This window comes from Miniopterus natalensis, chromosome 10 (genome assembly GCF_054644295.1).
Source record: "Miniopterus natalensis isolate mMinNat1 chromosome 10, mMinNat1.hap1, whole genome shotgun sequence".
NCBI lineage: Eukaryota > Metazoa > Chordata > Mammalia > Chiroptera > Miniopteridae > Miniopterus > Miniopterus natalensis.
Window position 1 is genome coordinate 9,304,561 of NC_142090.1, and position 23,720 is coordinate 9,328,280.

The following is a 23,720-nucleotide window of genomic DNA, read 5'->3' on the forward strand; positions in this document are numbered from 1 at the left end:
GGGTCGGTCCCTTGTCCGGCGGGAGTGAAGGTGCAGGTGCCTCTCAGCGCCTGTGTCAGCTGCGCTCCAGCGCCCCCTAGTGGGGGCTGTAAAGAGCCAGCTGAATTTTTCCTCCGTGGCCCACATACAAGACAGCAAACTTGGGTTTTGTTGTTGTTTTTCCAGCTCCTTTAAGAAAAGCTGAATGTTGGAAGGTTTTCCCTAAATAAGCTGCCCTTGGCTGAAGAGCCGGAATGTATGCCCATTTTGCTTGGCAAAGCTCTCTTGTTCCTAACTCGTGCTGGAACAAACAGCCGGCCACCGTGGGAGCTCCCTCCTTGCCCTGACCACGGCAGTCCTCACGGCCGTGGCCGAGTCCACTCTGCAATGCTTCCTAATGCGGAGTTGGGTGAAGGATGTGTCCTCGGTCCTCTCCTGTGGGTTTGGTCTCCTGGGAAAGGCAAGACCGTGTGCACTTCCTTAGAGAGCACGGCCAGCCTCCCCCACCTGGCTCCTCTCATCCCACTCACACCTGCCTGCTGGGAGATGGACCTGTCCTGTCCCTCCTGGGTATTAGTGGGCTTCAGAGCTCCTCCCTTGTCAATTCCCTGTCAACAGCACAACACAGGGAGGGAGGCTCCTGAGGACCTAGGAGTATCCCAGTGGCTGAGTGAAAATTCACCCTCCAACATGTGTTTGGCAACTTTACTCACTGGCTTCTTATAGCTCAGGCTTCCGGCTTCTCCTCTCCATTGTATGTCTCCAGTCAGTGACATCCCCCTTTCAAAAAAAGGAGCAGGTCCCCATCTCCAGTCCCAGGCCATCAGCCATGGAGAGTGCCTCCTGAGCTAGCCCCACAAGCCACAGAAAGAGATGGGGCTGTCACCCTAAACATGAGCCTTGTTTCTGTTACAGCTTACTTGCTAGGAGCTGGGAGCTCTGGGACCTCCCCAGGGCAGGCACGGGGACCCCTGGTGGGGAAGCAACAGGATTCTTCAGCCGTATGTTGGTTCATTCATTCATTCAACAAACACTTTTGAGTACTCTCTGTGAACCAGTCAAAGCTAAACGTTCACCAATGAGTTTTACATTTAAATCGATAAAGCTGCATATAAGTAAGTGATATTACCATCTGAGTGTGCTTGTCAGGGGTGGAGGGTGAACGTTGAATTAATCCATTAGCGTGAAAGAGGCCAGCCAGGCCCCGCGCCCCCCCCCCCCCCCGCCCCCACGTCTCATGTTCACCCCCTGGTGGGTAACTGTCACTGCGCTGAATAAAGTGTAAGTACTGCATTTCCAGTTGATCCACAGGTGCTGAAATACCAAACTCCCTCCCCATGCAGAGAAAGGAGGAGCTGAAAGGTGGCAGCAGGTGACAGTGCGACTTGGGTCAGGCCTTCCTAGTATCTGCAGGCTTCCCGGGAAAGCTCTAAATGCAGTCGGTTTCAGCCCTCAGTCTCAGTCAACAGACTAACAACAAAGCAGAAGGGAAACAATTAACGAGAGTCTCGAACTGAAAAGAGTGTCTGGTCCTGTCCCGCTCAGCCAACTGTGTCATTTTCCCAGCTCCAGGCCTTGGTGCTGAGCCTGTTTGCGCTGAGGTCCTTCTAGCCTGTGTATTCAGGTGCTTGCACCGGGCAGGGGGCAGGGCCCAGCCGGGGCTGGGGGGCCACACCCCTGATGCGCACACACTCCAGCACAGGCGCGTGTCCCCACCGCTTGCTGGTGGGAGAGGGGACCATGGAGGGCAGGAACCGGAACATGGGGGGGCTTTGTGATGTTGACCCTGTTATGTTTCTTTAAGTGCACTGGTTGTTATTTTCTCGTGTGATTGGACTATAATATGTTTTTGTTTTGTACACTTCTTGGTGTGTGTGTTGTCTTTCAAATTAAAAATAAAAATTAAAAATTTTTGAAAGAACTGAGAGCAGCATACATGTAAAAAGAATGGCTGTATGTAGCCATTTACTATGAACTTGTTGACTAACATCAGAATATGCTCTGGATAGCTTAGAACTGGTTTCCAGTTTACACCAACATATTAGAAGCCTTTGGAAATTACAGGCAGGTAAGTTCTCCATCCAGCCTTTTTTTCTGCTCTGTAACTAAGAAAGTTGGATTTTGACACTGCACTTTGCAGAGTTGAAGCTGGCTACATAAATTATATTAAACGTATTTGTCAATATAAATCTATGTGTATGCAGACCAGGGAAGTCTCGTTCATTGCCAGTGCAAATCAAAAAGCACCTGCCGTTCTGCGGATGGTCAGTCCGTGGGCTCGCGGAAGCCAGCTTCCTTTGGGAGACGGTCCAAGTGTGACTTGAGAACAATGTCAACATCAAGGCCACACTGTGGTTCTATATAATCAGCCTCCCATATGGATGTGAAGATCCATTCTGATATTTTGAGCATTTCTGTTGGTGATAGCCAGAGTTACTCAATTAGAACAGAATTGTCAGGGAAGGTCTTGAATGATCCTCGCCTGTGCACAGTTTTATGGTCAGCAGCAATGGCCCTGAGGTAAAACTTCTAGAACATCTCTGCGGCGATTTTGCTGCGTGTGTGGCTTCAAGCCAGGACACCCACGGGCCCGAGTGGGGCATCTTTCCTAGCTCTCCTTTGCAGTCAGAACTTGCTCCTTTGCCACAGCTCTCTCTCCACCACAAGGCCATCTTCAGCTTGTTACGGGGCAAAAATACTCTTCTGGGGAGTGTCTAGAGATCTTAGGGTCCACAGCATTTGGTTAGGCCACTACAGGGACAGTCTGCTTGTCACCTTGGCTCAGTGCACGCTAACAGGTGGTCACCCTCGCCCTGTGTTTCGTTCTGGGAGCTCCAGCCCTGGGTCCCTTTGTCCCCATACCCAGCCCCCCCAGTCACAGACAAAGCTATTTCTCTTCTATCTCCTGTTCAATGAGGAAGTGGTGTGTTTCAAAATCAAATGTCAGGCTGGCCTTGGATTGTCCAGGCCTCGGTCAATATTTACATCTCCACTTGGGCCTTCCTGGGTCCGCAGACATGGTAGGAGTCCACCTTTTAGGGATGCTGCTCCCCAATTTCCTGGCAGCCCGCCGGCAGTCACGGGGTGTGCTCTCTCTCCCTTTGGCTGCCCTGAGGTGCTCCCCGGCAGCTCTGCCTCCTGCTGTCTTCTGTCCAGATCCTTCGGGCGTTGGACCCAGTTTCTCCGAAGCAGCCTCCTCCTAGTCCTCAGATTTCTGCTATTTCTCAGGTCCTGTGTAGCTTCGATGTAATCCCTCGCCTCCCACTCCGGGTCATCAGCTCAAATAGCGGCTCAGAGCTCATGTCAGCATTTCCAAATCTGCTATTTTTGCATTGGAACCAAACATGAGATTTAACAACCCATCTGAAATGTAATTTACATTTCAATTGCTTCTGCCCCAGCCATACTGAGGTTACTTTCAATCTACATATATTTGTGGGAACGGGCTTTTCCACTGCAGTTCAATTCGAGTACACCTTATAATATCCGTGATTATGAAATACCATGGGCTAATAGAGTATCTTGCTTCCGAGGGGTTCAAACTGCTTTATAATTCTACCGACCATAATTTATCTTCATAAGCCGCTGTGGAGGCGAGAAAAAAAAGCAAGATTAATAATCACATCTCATAGATGGTGAAATAAAAACTCAGAAATTGAGTAACATTTCTCCAGAAACACGTAGCCCTTCCTGTGCTCTCTGATTAGGGCTGCAGATTTATTGCCCAAGCTGGGAGTGGCTGTGAACCTTGGCTTGTCTTATCAGCATGCTCTGCGCATGATCGAGACAGTGGCTGTGGCCTTACACTTGGCCGGGGACCTTGGGTGAGCAAGAGAATGTACCACGAAAGGAAATGCAGAGTTAGGGCCACGCTTCCCCATGCGGGGAGGGAGTGGGGGGCTGTGGACAGGCAGCTTTCTTCCTAAAGCTGGGTGGGTAGGTAGTGGGTGCTTGGTTGTTGGTTAGTAATCTTTCTACCTTTTTTATATAAATAAATGAAACAAAAAGTGTTTAATGTGTATGCTTTAATATATTTAAACAGTTGTCCTACATGTTTCAACATATAAGGAGGAAAATGGGCTTTTAAAATGATGCTCTTGCCCAGCCGGCGTGGCTCAGTGGTTGAGCGTCGACCTATGAACCAAGAGGTCACAGGTTCGATTCCCGGTCAGGGCACACGCCCGGGTTGCGGGCTCCATCCCCAGTAGGGGGTGTGCGCAGGAGGCAGCCGATCATTGACTCTCTCATCATTGACGTTTCTCTCTCTCCCTTCCTCTCTCTGAAATCCGTAGAAACATATATTTTTTTAATGGCGCTCGTTATATGATTGTGACGCAGACGTAGACATACCGTGGATACGGGATTTGATATTTGCTGATCGCCTGCTCCGGACCAGGCCCTGGCTGGGTGCGTCCTGCGCGCTCTGTCGCATGTCACCCGCACACCGGCGGCGGGCAGCCGGTGTGCAGCTGGGGCCTGACGGCACTGGAGCCTCCCCACGAGTGCACGCGGGGCCCCTGCGGGTGCGATCCCACTCAGCTTGCGTGGTCTCCCGCCTGTGTGGCCCCACGGGGTCACGTGACCAGGGCGTGACCTGGGACTGCCCTGTCAGCCACGTGCGGCGTCCGGAGAGCTGGTGGAGCGAGGGATAAAGCTTCGATAACTGATGTGTCGGGAGCGGCAATTGTTTGTTCTCTTTCTACAGAAACTAGGGTTTTCCGTTGGAAAGGAACAGTCCCCCGCTCTCTCAGGTGCAGATTTTGTCTGACACTTCATGGATGTTTAAAGTATTTTTGATGCCCCAGAATAGCAGTGAGGAAGCTGTAAGGTGATTCCGGGGGCTGGTGACCCAAGGATGAGTCATGATCAGAACCTGGGCGACTCCGAGCCCAATGGGAAAGGCCGTTTCTCAAGCCAGCGTCTGCCTGCTGCAGAACCGAACTGAGAACAAACAGAAACAGCCCCCAGCCCTCACGGAAGAAACCAGAATGTGATTTTTTTTTTTTTTTCTTAAGCAGGCGACCTTTGAAACAGGCCAAGTCGTCTGCCTCTCGTCATAGGAGGTATTGCCAGGGAGATGGTGTCAGCTTCAGGGTTGAAACAGAAAAATTCATTCCTTCTACAAATGTGTAGTGAGCACCCACCGAGCCCCAGGGACTGCGCTGGGCACTGGAGATACAGCGGTGACATGGGAGAGGGGGGACATGCGCTCACCCTGCCCTCTGCCTGCAGGCCATGCCCCCTGTCTGCTCACCAGGACAGCTCAGAGTTTCTCCTGGGAGGCCCTCCTGCTCTGTCTCTCCCCCCCAGTTAGTCCCTCCTTCGTGGGCACACCCTCGGCACGTTGTATGTCAGCTGTCGGCACAACTAGATGGTGAACCCCTGGAGACGCCATAGGACCTGGTTTAGTTTTCAGTCTTCAGCACCCAGCACAGTGCCTGGCACATAGTAGATGCTTAGGAATGGAGCCTGAGCATTCGAATACGTGAGCGAATGAGGGGCTTGAGCCAAATTCTGGCTTAAAAATAACCATTGGTAAGAACAGTTTCTTCTTCGCTGCAGAGTAAATAAGCCGGAGCAGCCGTGCATAGCATGTGCTTCAGATGTGCTGAACAAAAAGAAGCAGATTGTAGACTTGACTTTGAACTTCCGGGAGCTCAGAGCCTTGTGGACTAACAGAAGGGCCCGGCGTCGGCCAGATCGCAGCAGAATGGTCTTCAGCCCCCCAAGTGTTGCTGGGGGCCCGCTAGAGAAGTGCCTTCCCTGCCTATGGGCTCCTGGCCTGGGTGATGAGGAGACACTTACAGAGCATCCGCTGTGGCCACACTGGGGGTTGATGGTTAGCGAGGCCCAGACCCTGCCCTTCGGACGGTTTAGCGGGGGGGCAGACGTGCGGGCCTATGTTTAGGACAGTAGGTGCGCAATCGGTGCTTCCTGACCCCACCTGGTTTTTCGTGTTTGTATCTTGGTCACCCTGTGCACCAGCACAGAGAAGGTGGGCCGCGTATGTGTGAGTTAGAAGGAGGGAGGGGAGGGGACAGGCTAGAGCAGAAACAGGATCAGTGTGTCACGGGTGCAGAGACAAGGGCGCATCCTTGTGGATGAAGGAGCGTTTCAGCATAGATTGGAAAAGGTTGGAACCAAAGGCAAGAGGCCAGTAGGGGTTACAAGAGAGGCCCGGATTGAAGGGGCCTCGGTCAGGCTCGTGGCAATGAGAGCCGAGTGGAGAGAGTGAAGAGATCGGGCCTAGAGGACTAGCTCTCTTTTTAGCCCTACAGTCCTGTCCCTCATTAGTCCTGGCGCCATCTCCCATCCCCCTGCTACGCCCTTTGGCTTTTTTGCTGTAATTCTTTGGGGAGCCACCTACAGGTAGGTGTGCTCTGAGCCCCAGTGCTCGCCCTGCTGCAGTGAGCGTGGGCTGCATGCTCATGCCCGTCTCTGGGCCCCCACGCCGGTGATCCCGCCTGCGTGCAGGCCTGCTCTTCCTCGGGCTAACCCTGCCCCCTCGTGCCCAAGCTTCACGAACATGTGTCCCTTCTACTCGCCTTTGTTTGTGCTGCCTTAGAACTTCCCATATTTTAGCACTTTCTTATATTTAATAAGGGTTTATTCAGTCAACAAGTCCTCACTGACTGAGTGGCTGCTAAATGCCAGGCACTGAGCTGCCCTCGTGGACTTAGCAGGGAAAGGGGACAGTAAGCAGGTTATTGGGAAGTGCTGTAAAGCGAAGTTTATGGCACTGCGGGTGGAGACTAACCGGCGTCCAGGGAGGCCTGTCTGGGGCCCTGACGGTTAAGCTGAGGTTTGAAGGATGGGGAGGAGGCAGCCGCCTGGGAGCCAGCAGAGAAAGCCTCTGAGGCAGAAGCCGCAGCATTGCACAGAGGCTCCAGGTCCAGGAGTGGCTTAGGTATTCTAGAAACTGAAAGGAAACTGGTTGGACTGGAGCTTTTGGAACTAGGAGAGTGGATTGAAATGGCAGTGGAGAGCGGGGCAGGGTCCCCGATCATGGAGGTCCCGGGGGGCCATGGGAGGGCTTAGATTTCATTCCGAGTGGGGACCCTTTGAAGGGCTTAAAGCCAAGGGAAATGTGATCTGCTCACTTCAGCGGCTACGTAGAGAGTGGACTGGAGGAAGGAAGCACCAGGTAGGAAGCTCCAGGTGAGCCGGGGTGGCCAGGGCCAGAGTGGTGGCATTAGAGGGAGCAGCAGGGGCCAGTCTGAGGTATAGTTCAGAGCTGGGTGCTGGGGGTGAAGGGGGAGAGGGAGGAATCAGAGGTCATTCCCATGAGTAGCAGAAGTGGTGGTGGTGGCTTCCTTTAGTGAAACCGGAGGGCAGAGGCAGGGATATGTCGGGGGCGGGCGGGGGGAGAGCTCCCTCTTAAGCGTGGGGCGTCTGCGCTGTGAGGCGTTCCAGCGGAGATGTCAGGCCATCGGTACATAAGTCTGGAGCTGAGAAAGGTCAAGGTGCAGCCAGACTTTTAGAAACACGAGTAGAATTTAAACCTGTGGGTGTAGATATGACGACTGTACCTGTTTCCTAGGGCTATGGAAAGAGGTTCCACAAAATGCATGACTTAGAATGACATTTATTTATTTTCTGGAGGCTAGGAATCCAAAATCAGGGTGTTGGCCAGGACATGCTCCCTCTGGAGCCTTTGTGGAGGGTGCTTCCTTCCCTCTTCTAGCTTCTGGTGGCCCCGGTCGTTCCTTGACTTGTGACACATGACTCCCGTCTCTGCGTCCGTCTTCACATGGCCACCTTCCCTCTGCTCCTGTGTCTGGATGTCCCCTTATTCCGAGGACACCGATCATATTGGACTAAGGGCCCCCCTACTTAACTAATTACATCTTCAGCAACCCCACCAAATAAGGTCACATTCTGAGGTGCCGGGGATTAGGACTTCAACATGTGTTTTGGGGGGACGCCATTTAACCCACGACAATGACCTAGAACACGGATGAAAAGAAGGGGTCCCGGGACTTCTCCACCAGATAGCAGCTGGATGGAGGACAAGCCGGCAGAGAGGCAGGATGAGTGTGGGTGTGGGGTGTCGGAGAACCAAGGCTGAGTGGTTCAGAACAGGGGGGAAGGGTCAGCTCTGAGAAATGCGGCCCTTGGGTCACGGGGCTGAGAAGTTGACCGACGATGGGACGGCGTGGTCACTGCTGATCTTGACCAGCGGAGCACAGGCGTGGAGTGGGGTGCGGGAGCCCAGTTAGAGGAGTTGAGAAGATGCTGGAGGCAAAGCGTGGAAACTGCAGGTCACTCTTGAGAGATTTGGCTTTGGAGGGAGAACAGAGAAATAGGGCGGCAGCTGCCTGGAGAAGGGATTACGAAGGGTTTGAGTTTGGGTTTGGTGTGTTTTGTTCTTGTGTTTTGCTTTATTTTTTAATGGGCGATGCTAGAGCTCATTTGTGCTTGAATTAGCTCTGTTTTCGTGTCTCTGTGTTTATATCGAGTGTGTTTTGTACTCAGTTTTAGTTGTCACGGGTGTTCTAGTGTGGCCTTCCCAGCACGGGGGCCCCTCGGGGACAGGACTGTGCCTTCCGTTTCTTTCATCTCCCAGGCATCTAGCCTGACACCTGTTCACTGTGGCCCCAGAAGGAAGATATCCTGCTGTGCGTATCATGGCACCAGGAACGGCTATCATTTCATTTTCTAATGGGAAAGGGTTAACAGTGACTTTCACAGGCCCCGTTCCTGGAACGTCAGCCGACAGAATCCCTGTGTCTTGCTGGGGAACATCCCTAAGGCACCCCTTACCTGACAGCCTCATCTGTTAGGTTCTGCCCGGCACATCCTCAGGGGCAGAAACCTGGAAATGGGCTTCCAGAGGTTCCCATGGCCTGCTCAGGGGCATGAGAACCATGAGGACAGTTGAATAACCTCCTGGGAACAGCAGCCCTGTGGTCACATCCAGACCAGCCTGTCCCCAAGACCCACCTGGAGACTGGGGTGTCCAGGCCACCAGGGGCAAAGGTACAGGTGGCAGGAATAGGGCCAGCGGTGCAGACGTGTGATCTGGAGTCAGCAGCCCGAAAGGAGGACTCCTGGGAACCAGCACGGGACTCCCAGGAGGCGGCCTGAGCCTGCGTGGGGAGGAGGCAGGTGGACGCACCTGACCCAGAACAGCGAGGCAGAAAGAAAAGCAGCTCTGACACGTGTCGTAAAACGTGTCGTCTTCCCTCTAATGTTCTTCTCAGATATTGCTTCTTTTCTAAGGGATGTGGTCTTTTTTAAAACCATCTCTAAAGCAATTGCACTGCAGAGGCCGCCTGTAGTGACCTCATCAATGACACGTGATGTTTAGGTGCCTCTGGAGCCATGGTGTTTGGGGACACACTGGACACAGCGACCTAGGCTGGTTGTGGGATCAAAGGCCCCATGACACAAGACAGCCCGACAGTGGCATAAAATCACCATGGGCACCCCAGCGCATCAGTGCCAGAGGACAAGAGCAGCCTCCCGTGTCCACTCAAAGGGTCAGCAGCCAGGACTGGAGGAGGCCAGCGGCCACGTGCTGGCAGAACACTGGCAGCTGAAGATCCCAGCGGTGAGGGGACAGGGACAGGACGGGCCCATTAAGCAGCCCCAAGGCAGCTCGCTCTCGCTCCCCACCCTCCACGGTAACTCCCTCCCGGGAAGAGCAGTCGGATTGTGGGAAAAGCACAACTTGCTGCCAGTCTGAGGACTGTGGCTCTACAAGCACCCGGCACAGTGCTGGATCCCCAGCTCAAAGGAAGCGAAGAAACTCCTTGTTACATATGAACAGTCAGGACTCTGTAGCAAGACACTTAGGTTTTTGTTTTGTTTGTTCAATACTTTTATATAGAAAAAAGAGATTAGCAATGAGAGGAAATTTATAGGCGCAAGGCAGGGAGATGCTCTTCAAGTGGGAAAAACTCAGCTCGACGCGCCAAGGCAGGTGGAGGTGTTTTTGAGCACACCCTTCCTCCCTCCTCCCGAGCTAGGGGGTGAAGATAACCTAGGAGAGAGGGCGCCCCAGCTGAGGGGTCCCCAGCCCCCTCGCTCCCGCTCCGGGCTGCAAGGGGCAGGACAGCAGCGCCTTCATGGCTTCATCAGGTGGGGAATTTCTAGAGAAACGGAAGCTGGGCTAAGGCGTGTCATGATCAGCGAGCGCCTTGAGCCACATTTTAAAAACACAGGCTGTGTTCATATCTCATACTTTGACTTTGGTCATATGACCTTTGACATTTCTCCAAAATGAACCCCTACCTAATAACGACAGATTCTTAGAAAAGAAGGTGCGCTCTGTGGTCTCTTTGGTTTTGGTTACTAACTACGTGTGAAATGTTCTCTGAGCTTAGGTGCTTTCCTTCAGAAGCTCTGTCAGGGAAGGGGCATCACCCCTATGGCCGGGAACAGGTTTAGAGTGGAATTCTGATTGACATCCAGACTCTGTATTCATGAACACGGTTCTATAATTGGAATATTAGAGAACTTTTTTTAAAAAAAATTTATTGATTGATTTGAAAGAGAGAAGGCGAATCATCCATTTGTCGTTCCGCCCAGTCATGCAGTTGTTGGTTGACTCTTGTGTGTAGCCCTGACCAGGGATCGAACCTGCAGCCTTGGCGTATCCAGACAGTGCTCTGACCAACTGAGCTACCTGGCCAGGGCTAGAGAACTTTTTAGGAGACTAACTTTTTAGAAGCTGATGAAAAATATAGTATTTCCTTGGGAAAGTGGGACATAAGCTCCTAAGAAAGGGATCGTTGGCATGGACGGATACTGGATTTCACCCCATTATTCTGGGCGGAGGCCACTTGTTTTTTATAGCACACATTGAAAATAGAATACCTGGCCCTAGCCGGTTTGACTCAGTGGTTAGAGCTCAGCCCATGGACTGAAGGCACATGCGGAAGGCAACCAATGTTTCTCTCTCTCCCCTTTCCACTCTCTCTGAAAAGCAATGGAAAAAATATCCTCGGGTGAACATTTTAAAAGTAGAATACCTGTATTTCTGAATTCCTTGGTAAAACCTGGACGTTCTCTAAACGTTAGTTTCCGAGTTTTCCGCTACAAAGGAGAACTCCGGGGGTCTCTAAAGTGGCTCTTAGCTCATCTGGTTGGACCATAAAGGTAATGAAGTCAGTAGATGTGGTTCCTTCTAGGTCTGTCCTAGAGCCAGGAGCCAGAGATCAGAGGGGTTACTGCCAGGCAGTGAGAACCACAGGCCCTTTCGAGGGGCCGTCACTGCACCTGGGGATGGACAGACAGGGCGTTATGTAGAATTCGTCATAGCTGCCCGCATGTCTACACTGCTAATGCTTTCTTCCGTTCTCCTCCTGTAGGGCCCCCGAGATCATCCTTGGTTTACCCTTCTGTGAGGCCATTGATATGTGGTCCCTGGGCTGCGTCATCGCCGAGCTGTTCCTGGGCTGGCCGCTCTATCCGGGCGCCTCGGAGTACGACCAGGTGGGTCCCGGCGACCAGGCGGGTCCAGGCGGCGCGGGTGGGCCCCGGGCGCCCGGCTTCACCTGGAGCATGGCATGTGGGTGCGGCTCTGGGGTGCTGCGTGGGCTCCCACGCCCTGCTTCTCTCTCTTTATCACCCTTTCTTTCCCCCGCTCGCTTTTCACCGCTTTCCTTCCCTGTAACTTTGTCTTTTCCTCGAAGGCACCGGAGCCGTTCGTCTCCCGCGCACAGCGAGGGAAACGCCTGACCCGGTCTCCCCTTTTCTTGCAGATTCGGTATATTTCACAAACACAGGGGTTGCCAGCTGAATATTTATTAAGCGCGGGGACAAAGACAACCAGGTTTTTCAACCGTGACACGGACTCCCCGTATCCTTTGTGGAGGCTGAAGGTAGGCAGCGCGCCCCTCGGCCCCTGGGCCCCCCCAGCGCAGGAGGGCGGGGCGCCCGGTTCCTGGGGAGCTTTGGGAGGCGCCCCGGGCCGCGTGGGGGAGGGACCCTGATGTGGATGAACTTGAATGTCCAAAAGCACAGCTTTGCTTGGCCTGCTGCCACCTGCGAAGCTCAAGTCCCAACTCCAATTGCTAACCTCCCGGGAATTAATCAGTGAACCCTGATGACCTGTGGTTTGTGTAGAGAGAGAAACGAACCACCCCCTGCCCTCCAGGAGCCCCCAGTCCAGAGGGAGACCGGACACGCGGCCCCACAATAAGTACAGAGTGCGGGAACCTTCAGTGCTGCCCGTGGCAAAGGGACCGGGGGAGCATGTGAGCCGGGCCCTAAAGGACCAAGAGGGTCTCCCCGGCCCGGGAGGCGGCCCAGGCAGCAGGGAGCCCGAGGCCCGGGCGGGGGGGCTGTTCCTGGTCCTCCAGCCAGCAGGTGGCGCCGGGCACTGTTGTACAGCAGGAACTCGGGTGGTTTCACTTCAACAGAAACATTTTGCTTTCTACACCTAGTACTTAAAACTTATGTATTTTCCTGGGAGGGAGAAAACAATGCTAGTCTTAAGTATGCTTTATGTTCAGTTTAGGTGCTTCTTTTTTTGCGAGTGGGATGGTGTTTTTGTTTTGTGTTTTTTTTTTTTTTTTTTACAGAAACCACAGCCAAATCTAATATGATTTAAAGATAATGTGTGGAATCTAATGAACAAAATAAACAAAATAGAAACAGACCCATAGACATAGAAAACAGACTGACAACTGTCTAGAGGGGAGGGGGGGTTAGGGGGCTGGGTAAAAAAAAAAAAAAGGTTAGGGATTAAGAATAAAACCACAAAACTTATAGACAGACACAGACAACAGTATAGTAATTACCGGAGGGGGAAGACTTGGCTTTGGACGGTGAGCACACAGTGTACAGATGGTGTAATACAGAATTGAACGCGTGAAACCTGTGTAATTTTATTAACCAGTGTCACCCTGATAAATTCAATAAAAATAAATAAAAATAATGTGTGGCCAAGAGTCGAAAAGATTTAGAAGGGCAGTTTGGGACCTAAGCAAGCACTCTGGGGCTATTGGTGGGAGGGCTGGAGTTTGGCAACTGGGAGGTGAAAGGCTTAAGGTCAGGTCCAGTAAAAAGAGCCCTGAGGTGGAGGAGGGTGAGGCTAGACAGGAGCAGGGTTCACGTCCATGTCCCAGTTAAGAGCCTCAGTCCTACTAGTCTAACTATCCCCAGGACTGAAGCCTAGATCTTAGCAGCTCCTTGTGTTCTGTCCTTGAGTGAGATTTTGAGGAAAATTACCTGTGATCCATGGATGAGTCCAAAAACCCATAATTGGAAACAGTGGCTTCCTAGACCAAGGGCGATGGGGAACAGGACATGTGTGCCCAGCCCCAGGTCGAGGGGCGGCACAGAACACAGACTCCGGAGCCAGCTGCCACCTACTGGCCATGTGACCCTGGAAAGCTCCGTAAGCCTTCTATTCCTGTTTCTGCCCTCTGGAAACGGGTTGTAATTGTCCTGCCTGAGATGGTTGTGAAAAGTCTTGAATGAGTTAACATGCTTTAGAATAGTGCCTGGCACACAGTGAAAGCTGTATGCATAAGCATTTGATTAAAATTACATTAAAATTTAAAATGCGTGGAAGAGGGCTTCTGCTTTTCCACATATGGACTCTTACCTTATCCTGGAAACTAGGGGAAATATAGAGTTATCACAGACACTGCATAACTTGTTCACCTTGGAAGCCTTGGGACCTGACAGCCAGGCCACCCTGACAGGTGCTGGTGGGAAGGAAGGAAGAGGGGTGAGTTAGTGCAGAGGATGGAGAGAGTAATTAGGCCACTTTAAGAGGAATCGAAGTCTCCTTCTCTGAAAAGTGTGAAAGGACCCTCCATGAGGAGCAGAAGGTCGGGGTTTTAAAGTCACAGTGGCCAGGAAGGAATTCACATTACCAATCAGCTTTTCCCTCTCTTGACCAGACACCAGATGACCATGAAGCTGAGACGGGGATTAAGTCGAAAGAAGCAAGGAAGTACATTTTCAACTGTTTAGATGACATGGCCCAGGTAAGCTCCATGGGTGAGCAGGCAGGGCCAGCCCTGTAAGCACCAAGCAAAGTGAGACTTCTGCACGAGCAGGATAGGGTGGCGGGGAAAAATCCACAGCACTCAACTGCATGGCTGACCTTGACCTTATGACATGCCAGCCTGAGTCAGAACACCACTGGGTTTGTGGAACGTTTTTAAAACCTACACCAGCTCTTGAAAAATAGCTTCAGTCTTTTGGGTCCCACTTTTGAAATAGTACCAGCCAGTCCTACTGACTTTTTCACAAGAGGAATTTAAGCCCATTAGTACATTTGAGTTGAATGCCCGTGATTCAGTGTCCATTCCCAAGGGCTGCCAGAACAAGGTGCCACAGACGGGTAACTTAAGACAATGGGCATTCATCCTCTCACAGTTCTGGAGGCTAGCAGTTTGAAATCAAAGTGCCAACAGGGCCTTGTTCCCTCGGAAGGCTCTAGAAGAAACTGTTCCATCCCTCTCTCCTAGCTTCTGGTAGCCCCTGGGTATGCTCAGTGTCCCTGCATCCCCCAGTCTCTGCCTCCTTCATGTGGCTTCATCCCGTGTTTCCTCTGGTCTCTGCATCTAACTCTCCCTCTGCTTTATCTTATAAAGACACCCGTCATTGGACTAGAACCCACCCCATTCCACTTTGACCTCATTTTAACTTGATCACATCTTCCAAGACCCTATTTCCAAATAAGGTGACATTTAAGGTGCCAAGGATTAGGGATCAAACAAATCTTCTTCGGGGACACAATTCCACACATGATGGCACACAGTCTCTCTCCGCTCACTGGAGGGACCACGGGCTCTCACCTCTGCGCCCAGAGAAAGTGCTAGAACTACAGCTCTTTTTAGTGTAAAGACTAGTCTAAAATCAGGGCAACCCAAAGTGAATTTTTCTGAAAAGCAATGAGAAATAAAGCTAGAGACCAGTAAACACAGCACCCCTCTTACTGACGAGCATAACCCAAAACCGTGATGCTGAGTAGCCTCCTTGTCGGCTGATTAGCAGCTCAGATTATCTTAGGAAACTGAAATTGCTCTCCAGAGCATGCCTTGGAAAACACAGGAAGCACCACAAAACAAGTCTTTTAAAGGCTGTCCTAGTGTCGACTTGATCTGGGAAGAGAAATCCTGTTCAAACACCCTGCTTGTCATGGCAGAGGTGACCCCAGAGAACATGGGGACTGAAATGATTCTGGCCCTAACTCGGGAAGCTACAGAGAGGACGGATACACTGCAGGTGTAGGGGGAGGGCGCCGAGGCCCCGACATTCCCCCCAAAGGTTAACTCGACAAACCTTTTGCATGTTATTTCGTACTGCTTGGTTGTAGTTATTGTTTTTAGTTGTGGTAAAATACACCTAGCACAAAATTACCATTTCACCACTTTTAACTGTACAGTTCACGTATTAAGTGCACTCACATTGTCTGCGACCACTCTCCAGAACTCTCTTCTTCTTGTGGTTCTTTCCATGAGCTGTGGTGTGAGGCACATTTTGATTTAACTGACTAAAGCAAGAGGATGTATGTCCTGCCACTTGTATATATTGCAGGTGCCACGTGTGGCCTCCCTCTGCTTTTCCTGCAGACAGCGCCGCCACATCCTGTGGGCCCCAGAGCCATGTGACAGTGCCTTCAGCCGGGCAGACGGTGCCCCCGGGAATGGGGAGGGGGTGATGGAGAGGTTGGAAGGAGCTGCAGGGGCTAAGGGAAGTGCAGGGCACAGCGGGGCCTTGGTGACCTGTCCATACTTGCTTCCAGGTGAACATGGCCACAGACTTGGAAGGAAGTGACATGTTGGTGGAAAAGGCGGACCGGCGGGAGTTTATTGACCTGTTGAAGAAGATGCTCACCATCGATGCTGATAAGAGAATCACTCCCATTGAAACCCTGAACCACCCCTTCGTCACCATGACACACTTACTCGACTTTCCGCACAGCACACAGTAGGTGTCCTGCTCTGTGCCTTATACCAGGGCTTAGCCCAGAGAGTCAATGTTTTAGGCTTTGCAGCCACACGGTCTCTGTTGCAGTCCCTCGGCCCTGCCACTGTAGCTGAGAGCAGCTGCAGACGAGACATAAACCAGTGAGCGAGGCTGCATCCCAATAAGCATTATTTATAAAAACAGGTGGCGCCTAGATCAGGACCCTGGCCACAGTTTGCTTCACACCAAAAAGGAAGGAACGGTGGAGCGTAGGAATGTTCTGGGCTGGGTGGCCGGACTGAGGGTGTCCGTGCGTGAAGGGAAATGCTCAAAATGCAGGGTCCACGAAGCCAGGCCACTCTCAGTGCCAAAGGTCACTCCCAGACCTTCCAGAAAGGACTCTGTCTAGCTTGGATTTGGGTTTGTTCATTCACTCAGCATGCTGTGTGCTATGCCACGTGCTGGGGTACAGTTGGGGGGCGAAGCAGATGGGACCCCTGCCCACTGGAGTTTACAGTCTAGAGGAGAGAAAGGCATGAAACTAGCGATGCCCAAGTAAGCAGGCTGTTCTCAGGGCAGGTATAGGGTGGGATGAGAGCGGGTGACGGAGCCTCACTTGGAACAGGGCAGGAAGGGGCTGCGGAAGGATGAGTGACAGGCGACGACGGGAAGGCCAGCGAGAGTAGAAAGGGCTTCACCTGTGCAGAGACCCACCACGGACAGGACGAAGCCCGAGAGCTGGGGGACAGTGGGAGAGCTGAAGCCCAGGATGAGCCAGAGCGAGCCCCCCGTGTGCAGGACTTTGGTCCCGATCCTGAGAGCAATGGGGAGTCCTGAAGGACTTGTAAGCAGGGAGCTGGCTGGGCAGAGCGTTCACAGATCTCTCTGCTGCTGCCCGGCCAAGTCAATGAGCCGGCAAGACATGGCCATCATGTTTGGCACCTTGGAAGCGGTGGTAACTTAGAGCCCCTTCAGGGGGTGCAGATAGAAGCAGAAGCCAGCCCAGCAGGTTGAAAGCCTGAGTGACGGGTGAAGAAATAGACAGGACCTTTCAAGGAGGGAGGCTGTGAAAGGCATGGGAAGGGATGGAGGGGTGACGAGGGCGGGCCCAAGGGGGACTTTTTTTAATGTGGAAGAGGCTTGAGCAATTTAAATGCTGATGAAGTGTCTGGTAGCGAGTGAGAAACTAAAGATAAAGGAAGAGCAGTTTCCTGGGACAGTGGGAGGGCTGGGATTCGGGGGACAGGTGGAAAACTAGGCCAGTGTCACCTTGTTGAGAGAAGGTGTTTAGGTAGAAAAGTTTAGGTTGGTGCAGAACATGGCAGAGAAAATTCAGCAGAGAAACACAGTGGCATTGAGCGTGCCGGTTGGACTTGGAGAGTGGGGTGTATCTGAACTCCCAGGTGAAGACATGGGGAAAACAGTTGGGTTCATCCAGGTTGGAGTTTTGCCAGACTGCCAAGAGAAAAAGAGATTGACAGGCTCATGGTGTTGGCGATAGAGCTTTGAAATCCAAATTGATGGCTATTGGGGGCTTTGCTGAAAAGGAGAGGAAGCCAAGGTGGGAGGGGTCCAGAGACACTGAGTGGTCTGATCAACTCCGAGACTGGTTGTTTTAGCAATTGTCAAATGAGCCAGATGAGTGACGATGTGGCTGGGGGACCAGATGCTTGAGTTTGTGGTCTGGGGAAGTGGAGCAGTTTCAGGTTTCACAGTCCAAAGAGTCCATGGCTAGCAGTGACAACAGGCCCCTGGAGGGGAGAAGTAACCGAGAAGCCAGGGTGTCTGGCAGGTGATCAGTGTCACCTCTGAGGTCTCCCTGGGTGGCAGCGCATGTGTTAAAGGGGAAGACTGAGCAGTGACACGGGCCCAGTGAATGAGGGGGAGAGAAAAGGCCACGGTGGCGAGAGAATGGGAGAGGGTATTAGTTTGCGGAGGCCGCAGTAACAAAGCACTACTGAGGGGCTTAGACAGCACGAATCTGTTTTCTTACAAGTCTAGGCGTCCAAGCTCAAGGTGCTTGGCAGAGCTGGTTTCTTCCAAGGCCTCTGTCCTTGGCTTTAGGTGGCCATCCCCCTGTGTCCTCACATGGTCTTCCTCCTACACACGTCTGTGTCCCGATTTCCTCCTCAATAGGAACTGGATTAGGGCCCACCCTGCTGACCCCATTTTACCTCTTTAAAGATCCCATTTCCAAACTCAGTCACAGTCTGAAGTACAGGGGTTAGAACTTTAACATATGAATTTGGGGGGCACAGTTCAACCCATAACAGAGGGTAACGAGGGACATCACTTCAGCCTCCCAGCCCAGAGGTGCATGGGGTGAAAGTCACGACCGTGGGCGTCTGCAGGGAGAAGCAGTGAGCTCCTGAGCGCCAGATGAGTCAGGGTCAGGAGGAAAGGGGGTTTGTGAGGCCGGGGAGAGACACTTGCAGATCATGGCTATCCCTGCGATGACCAGACTCAGACGGCTGAGTCTCAAGGCTGCACTTGACCTTAACCAGCCTACAAGAAATGAGTGGGTGGCGCTCACCACAGATGGCGCTTCCTCTAATTTCAGTTCTATTCTTTATCAGTTGATGTTAAGGAACTCAAATCACATTGCAACAGTGAGTCTTTAATTTAGAAGAACCATGTTTAAAACAGCCAAACTCCAGTACAAATAAAGAACTTGGACACATCCCTTGCAAACTCTCATTGTGGGATTTGCCCTGTTTCTGGGTGTGGCAGGGCTGCTTCAAGGGGGTGCCAGTCGGTACCACAGAAGGAAGGCAAATTTGGTGATTTACTGAATAGGGCCCCTAAGAGATCAGTATTTTTATATTCAGGGGTGAAGTGGGATGATTGAGAAAGAGCTCTGGATAGGAGATGGAAGGGTGCTCTCCAGAGGGTTCCCATTAGCCATCTGCACTAAGTCCATGAGACAGCCACCCACATAAAGTCAGTGTCATGGCCGAATGACCTCAGGGTCCTGTCCATCACTGGGTTCTGTGAGGAAGCAGCAACAGAAAGCTTCATGTACTCGGTGAAGACCGAGCGGGGAGACCGTCAGCATCAGCTTCAAGCTCAGAACTTGGTGTAGGTCCCAAAAGGACCGCTGACAATTTAGAACTCAGAAAAGGGGCCTCGGAAGGAAAGATGGGTCTTTGAGCACACCTAGGCTTCCCTAAGAATAAGCCTAATCCCTAAGGGTCCTTAGAACTTGCTGAGGAGACCGGAGAACTCCAGGGTGAGAAGAAACCCCCAGGCCCACCCTGCTGTAGACCTCTACCCGCGGGACTAGGCCAGAGCTACCCCAACATCTAGATTGAGAGGTGAAAGAGGCCCACCCATCTCTAGGCTTCTAGTGCATGAATTCCTTAAAACCAGTCTCACAGAAGTAACCCAAAGTACAAGTGCCAGACTATTCCAGTTAGGAAACTGAGTCTAAAAGCTTTTGGTTGAATTGTCACAAAACAATTGAATGCTTTCAATACATTCCAAAGGGAATATAAAATCTATTTTTTTTCTTCCTTCAGCCTCCATGGGACAGCACTTAGCAGTGTGCTTGGCACTTAGTAGATGCTCAAAATATGTTGCCCTTACCAGCATTATTAGTATTTTTAGCTGTTGGTTACTGTAGGATACGTTTTCCTTTCTCTCAGGGCCCACAGTCAGTAAATGTTGATTTCGTGTGCATTGTGTGGCCGATGTAAGTAGTCCTTAACTCCAGAAGGAAGGGGAGTCTCTGAGCATCTCAGTCAGTGTGGAACATCTTTTATGGAAAGGATGTTTTGGAGTAGCCCACAAATACCTGCTTGGCCCAAAATATAGCTTACCTACAGTATGCAGATAGTATACATTTGTAATCTTAAAATAGTAGAAAATTGCTTTTTTTATATACAATTATTACATTATAACTCAAATAAGTATTTGAAATTGAACTTTAAATGCCGTTTTATTTTTTAATATTAGCATTTGAGGAGAAGTAATTTTAATTAGAAGACACAGGAGTGAATGAGAAACAATGTATAAATTCTGAAGAACACTTTTTGGTGAATCTTCAAGAATGTAGGACTTTCCTTGACCTCGATGCTGGTGTCAGCAGCACTTTGATGTTTACTTTCATAATCAGGGTTTTGTTTTGATTCACAAATGCAATGAAGGAAGAAAAAGAGGGAGAGGATTTTTATTTTAGTAATTGGGCAAGAATGAGAAAATAAAAAGGAAGGATGAGAGAAGTTAAAGGGGACGTATATGTGTCGGGAAAGAGTGCCAGTAATTCTCTCTTGGCCTGGGCAGATTACCTGTCCTGCCTGGTAAAATAGAGGCATCACTACCTCTCCCTCTCGTGGGACTGAGTGCAGGAATCCTGCACACAACTACCACAGCTCTCAATCACTGTTAGCCGCTATTATTAATTACTAATATTATTACAGTTCTCATTATATGCGCAGCTCCCTTGGGGAGAAAGTGGGCAATTAGGGTCGTGATACTGAGTTGGTCAGTTCCTTGCCTGTCCCCTAGATGGCGCTGGTGCCCCAGAGTCGCTGGGAAGGATTCGGGGCGTTGTCCTCCCTCTTTGGGAAAGGTGGTGGCAGGTCGTGAGCTGCTGTGTAACGTTCCCAATCAGAGAACTTATCCATTTGTTTATGGGCCAGAAGCCATCCTGAACGCTGGGAATGAGCAGTGAAGTTGGAGACAAATCAGCGATATGGGGAAAATGCAGTGAGAGCCGTCAGGTCTGCTGTGCAGTGGGGAGAAAAGGTAGTAAGACAGTGGGCGAAACTTACCTAAATAATGTTGCCTGTAGCAAACGCAGACTACATGAGAAATCCAGGAAATGTGGACCTAGTTTCCCCAGTTGTCTTGTTTCCTAGATTAACTTCTCTCCTTTTCTCTCGCCATTTTCCTCCCTTTATCCCGTGCTACCCTCCTTCTCTTTCCCTTACACCTCTGTCTCTGCTTTTCTATGTCTATGAACAGCGTCAAATCATGTTTCCAGAACATGGAGATTTGCAAGCGTCGGGTGAACATGTACGACACCGTGAACCAGAGCAAAACCCCTTTCATCACACACGTGGCCCCCAGCACGTCCACCAACCTGACCATGACCTTCAACAACCAGCTGAACACTGTCCACAACCAAGTAAGTGGGGAGCGGAGATGGCCAGCGGGGCTGACAGTGAGCATCGGGAACTGTACTTCCCCAGCAAACCCAGGCAGAGGACAAAAGTCCTCTACTGTCATGTTCAGCTGTGTAAGAAGGTGTTCTCTTCAAGGTTATTTCCTTTGAGCACCCCAGACACTCTTTGTATCAACTGGTGGCTCCATGGAACAAGTTGTGTGCGACCCACTAAGGGAATTGTTTCTGAGATGGTCCCTCTACCCCTTCTCTCTGTGCTGATGTGGGAAGGTAAAGGAGACGCTGTGATCCTCACATGTTCAGCATCTGCCTGGAACTGGGACATTACCGATCATCCAGTCTGGGCCCCTCTCCCTTGTCCCCAGACTGCTGGGTCCACGTGATCTCCTTTCACGACAGATGAAGTCTGTCCTTTCTCCAAGTGGTGGGGGAAATCACTTCATCAGTCTGTCACCAGGACCCCCGCAACTGGAGCTGAAGGGGACCCAGAAACTAAGGTCTTCTTCCCACAGGTCTCCACCCTTTGGGAATGTTCACAGAGTCTAGCACCTAACATGCTGTTTAAGATATGGGTGACACCCAGGAAACGTTTACTGACAGTAATCTTCAGGCCCTAGCTCAGGCAGTCTCTGATGAGACTTACTTCCATCTTCCAGTCTTCTTACCAGTTCCCCCAAAGATGTCTCCCTAGATTTTTTCGGTCTTAATATCAATCTGCAGTGACAACACTCGTGTGTGTGTGTCTGTGTACACACACCTCCAGTAGAGAGGAGTGTATATGTTCTAACCCTGAAATATGAATGAATATGTCCGCCTGGCCATCCACTCTTTATTGACAAGCCCTCTACTGTCACCTCACCAGAGTCACTTACCCTGCTTTCCCAGGCCATTCCTGGAGCTAAGCAACACTGGGTTGCTAAGGCCTAGCTTGACTTCCCAGCCTATCCTCTCTCCCTCTGCCTAAACTCTAGGAGAGGCCACCCAGCATCTGCTGCCCCCTGGGGCCATTGGTGTTCTGAAAGCTCTCTTCAGGGTAAGGCCTACCATGCAAAGAAACAAACATTCCCTCCCAGCACCTATCCCCGCCCTCAGGCTAAGTTATCCACAGCCAGACAGGTGAGGTCCTGACAAAGTCTCACCATGGTTTTGTTTATCGCCAGAACCCCACCGCAGTGAGCGGACTAATCTGGCTGGTGCCAGGAACATGCAGAGCAGAGGGAGATCAATTTAGAAGGGAAGGTTGGCCAACTGTGGGAGAGAAGGAGCTCCAGACCAGAGTGCATAGAGCGTGTCCATTAGGCAGTAATCGGAGCCTTTGGAGCAGGGGTGGGCTATGCACCAAGTAGCCTTTGGAAAGAACATTCCAGCCTCTGTGCTCGGCAAGAACTGGAAGAGAACGTGGGGGCCAGAGCTTCTCTGGTCAGTCTCCCAGGTCCCAGGCATGGGAGGAGAGGCCCTCCGCTGGGGAAGCAGCAATTGACAAGGGTCGGTGTGTTCCAGGGACATTTCGAAGGAAGAAGCAGCAGGCCCAGTGGATGACCAGGAGGTGGGACAGTTGAGGATACTGGTGCCCCAAAGAGGGAAGCCCAAGGCTCCAAACCTGCAGAGAGTTGGACTTGGGCATGTGGAATCTGAGCAGATAGTGGGAAATGTGTGGGTGGGGAGGCCTCCAGCAGAGATGGGGCCACACAGAGGAAATGCCAGGCATGTCATCAGTGAGCAGACGGGACACTATCCCACCGCGTTCCCCTCACACTACCTGGAGGCCGACCACATGATGCTGCAGACACTTAGTGTTACTATATGTATCTTAAAATGCAAACATATACGCCACATCACTTAGCAGTCACCCTCCAACAACTTAATTTGCTTTGCACTAAAATGCAGCATAAAATCTAACTAAAAAAAAAAAGATTAGGAGGAAACAGAGCAGCACTTGCAATTTGAATAGAGGACTTCTCCAAATTTTAAAAAAAAGTGAAAAATTGAAATAATAAAATCAGCTGAAATAGTAAAAAAAAAAACATGTAAAATGAGACTCCTTTTTATCAAATTTGACACAGATACATACCCTTCTTGTAATGCTATTTTTTTATGTAAACAATGGTGACTTTGAAGCCATTGGTAACCTCCACCTACCATCCTGAAGATGAGTGTGGAAAAAGCCGAGATGGGGTGAGATTGGATGGTTCCCAATTAGAAATAGGTTTCCCTCTGCACCTTGCTTCACGTGGAAGTTCAGTCTCAAACGATGCTCTTTCTGAAAGAGAAAGAAGAGAGGACATAGTTTCCATATCTGTCTGACCCATCTCAGTTCTCCGCCCACCAGCACCCTTTCTCTCTGCTTCCCAGCCTTAGTAGCTGAACACCAATGGAAGAGTTCACACACTCAGAGAAGAAACCCCAGGCTCGGCTTCTGCAGCATATTTCTTTGCAGTAACTGCTGCGCAGCGTCAGAGGGTATCTGTAAACAGTGTTGCCCTTAGGCCTGACCAGGAGGCCCCTGCTCGCCCTCCCCCAGCAGTGTGCTTCCACGTGGGGCCCTGGGGCCCTGGGGCCCTGGGCCTGCAGGGGCCTCTTCCTGGACTGCACCCTCAGGTCCATATCTATGCGCCCCGAGCCCCTCAAGTGTGGGACGGAGCTGGGGTAGGGAGAGGAGGGCAGGGGTTCAGCTTGCCCCCCTCACCGTGTTTCAGGGCAGAGCCCAAGGGATCCAGGAATCCTGAACTCAAACCTGGCG

General features: G+C 51.3%; 1 protein-coding gene across 1 annotated transcript in view; it reads left to right on the top strand.

Annotated features, from left to right (window-relative positions):
• Nucleotides 1-23,720, top strand: part of HIPK2 (homeodomain interacting protein kinase 2) — a 150,431-nt gene that overhangs the window by 100,709 nt on the left and 26,002 nt on the right. Inside the window, exons 3-7 of the mRNA XM_087820984.1 lie at nt 11,295-11,418; nt 11,688-11,807; nt 13,839-13,925; nt 15,692-15,876; nt 20,821-20,983. Coding sequence (XP_087677110.1) covers nt 11,295-11,418; nt 11,688-11,807; nt 13,839-13,925; nt 15,692-15,876; nt 20,821-20,983 — 679 coding nt within the window. The remainder of the gene's footprint in view (nt 1-11,294; nt 11,419-11,687; nt 11,808-13,838; nt 13,926-15,691; nt 15,877-20,820; nt 20,984-23,720) is intronic.